This window comes from Poecilia reticulata, linkage group LG9 (genome assembly GCF_000633615.1).
Source record: "Poecilia reticulata strain Guanapo linkage group LG9, Guppy_female_1.0+MT, whole genome shotgun sequence".
Classification (NCBI taxonomy): Eukaryota; Metazoa; Chordata; class Actinopteri; order Cyprinodontiformes; family Poeciliidae; genus Poecilia; species Poecilia reticulata.
Window position 1 is genome coordinate 33,323,680 of NC_024339.1, and position 3,053 is coordinate 33,326,732.

Genomic DNA, 3,053 nt, shown 5'->3' on the forward strand with positions numbered 1-3,053 from the left:
CTGGTCACCAGAACCTGGTCACCTGGTCACCAGAACCTGGTCACCTGGTCACCAGAACCTGGTCACCTGGTCACCAGAACCTGGTCACCAGAACCAGAGGAATCACAGCTACTGAGTGGTAAAATCCCAGCCAGTAAGATTTGCTTCATTTCAGTCACTTTTTATCACCTCTGACTTGTGAAAAACGCACCAGCAGCTTTAGCAGAGTATCGGTGGAAGTTCCTCCTGACGGGTCAGAATCGGTTCCTTTGGGTTCTGAGGACGTCCTGGTCTGGAAGCAGAAGCTCTGCTGCTGGATGTGATGATGGTCTCGGTGTTTCCAGGGGTCGGCTGAACGTCTTGGCCAATGTGATCCGTAAAGAACTGGAGCAGATCTTCTGCCAGTTCGACTCCAAGCTGGAGGCGGCCGATGAGGTAAAAACCCGAAGCTGCTGATCTCTAATCCGAGTTTCAGTGGTTTCAGGGATTATGTCGTTGGCTTCAGTATGTTACCACATCCTGTGTGAACCTGCTGCGATTCCTCAGGGCTCCGGAGACGTGAAGTACCACCTGGGCATGTACCACCGTCGGATCAACCGGGTCACGGACCGGAACATCACCCTGTCTCTGGTGGCCAACCCGTCCCACCTGGAGGCCGTGGACCCCGTGGTCCAGGGCAAAACCAAGGCGGAGCAGTTCTACTGCGGAGACACCGACGGAAACCGAGTGAGTCTGAAAGCAGGAAAGGCCTGCAGCACCGACCCAAACCGACCCGACCGGCCTTATCGATCCGATCGGTCTGACGCCGATCTACCTGTCTGCTCCGTGTCCAGGTGATGTCCATCCTGCTGCATGGAGACGCTGCCTTCGCCGGCCAGGGCATCGTCTATGAGACCTTCCACCTGTCGGACCTGCCGTCCTACACCACGCACGGCACCGTGCACGTGGTGGTCAACAACCAGGTGAGGCCTGCCGGCCAGCGGGGGGCGCAGCGCGAGACCGGCCTCCTGTCGCTGCAGCGCGAGACCGGCCTCCTGCCGCTGCAGCGCGAGACCGGCCTCCTGTCGCTGCAGCGCGAGACCGGCCTCCTGCCGCTGCAGCGTGAGACCGGCCTCCTGCTGCTGCAGCGCAAGACCGGCCTCCTGCCGCTGCAGCGCGAGACCGGCCTCCTGTTGCTAACCGTCCCGTCTCCATCTGCAGATCGGCTTCACCACCGACCCGCGCATGGCCCGCTCCTCTCCGTACCCGACGGACGTCGCCCGCGTCGTCAACGCCCCGATCTTCCACGTCAACGCCGACGACCCCGAGGCCGTCACCTACGTCTGCAAGGTGGCGGCGGAGTGGAGGGCCACCTTCCACAAAGACGTGGTGGTCGACCTGGTGAGTGTCCCCGCCTCCCGCAGGGCGGCGCCGCGGCCTGACCTCTGACCCTGTCGCCGTGCCTACCGCCCAGGTGTGCTACCGCCGGATGGGCCACAACGAGATGGACGAGCCGATGTTCACCCAGCCGCTGATGTACAAGCAGATCAAGAAGCAGAAACCGGTTCTGCAGAAATACGCAGAGAAGCTGATCGCAGAGGGAGCCGTGAGCCGGCAGGAGTACGAGGTGAAGCCTGGACCGGAACCCTGGACCGGACGGTCACAGGTTCTGTTGGAGCAGGATAAAGGTTCTGCAGAACCTCTGATGGGTTTTGTGTCTGAACGCAGGAGGAGATCGCCAAGTACGATAAGATCTGCGAAGAGGCGTTCGCTCGCTCCAAAGACGAGAAGATCCTGCACATCAAGCACTGGCTGGACTCTCCGTGGCCCGGTGAGCTCGGGGGGTTCTGGGTCGGTTCCGGGTCGGCCGGCGGTGCAGAAACCAGAACCTTGACGTCCTGAATGTCGTCCTCAGGTTTCTTCACGCTGGACGGGCAGCCCAAGTCGTTGAGCTGCCCGAGCACCGGGATTTCTGAGGAGAACCTGAACCAGATCGGACTGGTGGCGTCCTCCGTCCCCGTGGAGGACTTCACCATCCACGGAGGTCCGCTCCAGAACCGGAACCGCAGCAGCCTGTGCTGGGCGGAACCGGCCCCTAAACGGACTCTGTTGTTGTTGTTGGCCCAGGTCTGAGTCGCATCCTGAAGGGCCGGGGCGAGATGGTCCGGAACCGGACCGTGGACTGGGCTCTGGCCGAGTACATGGCGCTGGGCTCCCTGCTGAAGGAGGGCATCCACATCCGGCTGTCGGGTCAGGATGTGGAGAGAGGAACCTTCAGGTGGGAGGAACCTCCGACCCAAACAGAACCAGGACCGGACCGCAGCGCGTCTGTAGGCTCTCCGTTGGTTCTGGTCGGGTCCGGTTTGTTCAGAGCAGCCCTGGTTCTGTTGGATGGGTTCTGTAACCTTCTTGTTCCCTCTCAGCCACCGTCACCACGTCCTCCACGACCAGAACGTGGACAAGAGAACCTGCATCCCCATGAACCACCTGGCGCCGGACCAGGCTCCCTACACCGTCTGCAACAGCTCGCTGTCCGAGTACGGAGTGCTGGGTGAGTCGCTCGGGTTCTGCCGCCCGGTCCTGCGTCTGAGGTTCTGACCCGGTTCCCTGCAGGCTTTGAGCTGGGCTTCGCCATGGCCAGCCCCAACGCGCTGATCCTGTGGGAGGCCCAGTTCGGAGACTTCCACAACACGGCGCAGTGCATCATCGACCAGTTCATCTGCCCGGGTCAGGCCAAGTGGGTCCGGCAGAACGGCATCGTCCTGCTGCTGCCGCACGGCATGGAGGGCATGGTGAGGCTCCGGAACCACAACCGGGTCCGGCCTTCAGAACTTCTCCTGAAACGCCGCTCTGCTCGCTTCCGCAGGGTCCAGAACATTCCTCGGCCCGGCCCGAACGGTTCCTCCAGATGTGCAACGACGACCCGGATGTCATGCCGGTGGGTTTACAGAACACGTCAGCAACGAGGCAGTTCAGTTCGGTTTGGTTCAGTTCAGTTCAGTTTGGTTCAGTTCAGTTCAGTTTGGTTCAGTTCGGTTTGGTTCAATTTGGTTCAGTTCAATTTGGTTCAGTTCAGTTTGGTTCAGTTCAGTTCA

The 3,053-nt window shown here is 60.9% G+C and overlaps 1 protein-coding gene across 7 annotated transcripts in view; it reads left to right on the forward strand.

Annotated features, from left to right (window-relative positions):
* The window catches only part of ogdha (oxoglutarate dehydrogenase a), a 26,150-nt gene that overhangs the window by 19,854 nt on the left and 3,243 nt on the right, over positions 1-3,053 (forward strand). For all 7 annotated transcript variants that reach the window (XM_008419418.1, XM_008419412.1, XM_008419415.1 and 4 more), the window contains 11 exons: positions 324-414; positions 526-705; positions 813-941; positions 1,180-1,359; positions 1,433-1,585; positions 1,687-1,789; positions 1,874-2,002; positions 2,086-2,236; positions 2,382-2,509; positions 2,572-2,750; positions 2,825-2,896. In XM_008419418.1, the coding sequence (XP_008417640.1) occupies positions 324-414; positions 526-705; positions 813-941; positions 1,180-1,359; positions 1,433-1,585; positions 1,687-1,789; positions 1,874-2,002; positions 2,086-2,236; positions 2,382-2,509; positions 2,572-2,750; positions 2,825-2,896 (1,495 nt within the window). The remainder of the gene's footprint in view (positions 1-323; positions 415-525; positions 706-812; positions 942-1,179; positions 1,360-1,432; positions 1,586-1,686; positions 1,790-1,873; positions 2,003-2,085; positions 2,237-2,381; positions 2,510-2,571; positions 2,751-2,824; positions 2,897-3,053) is intronic.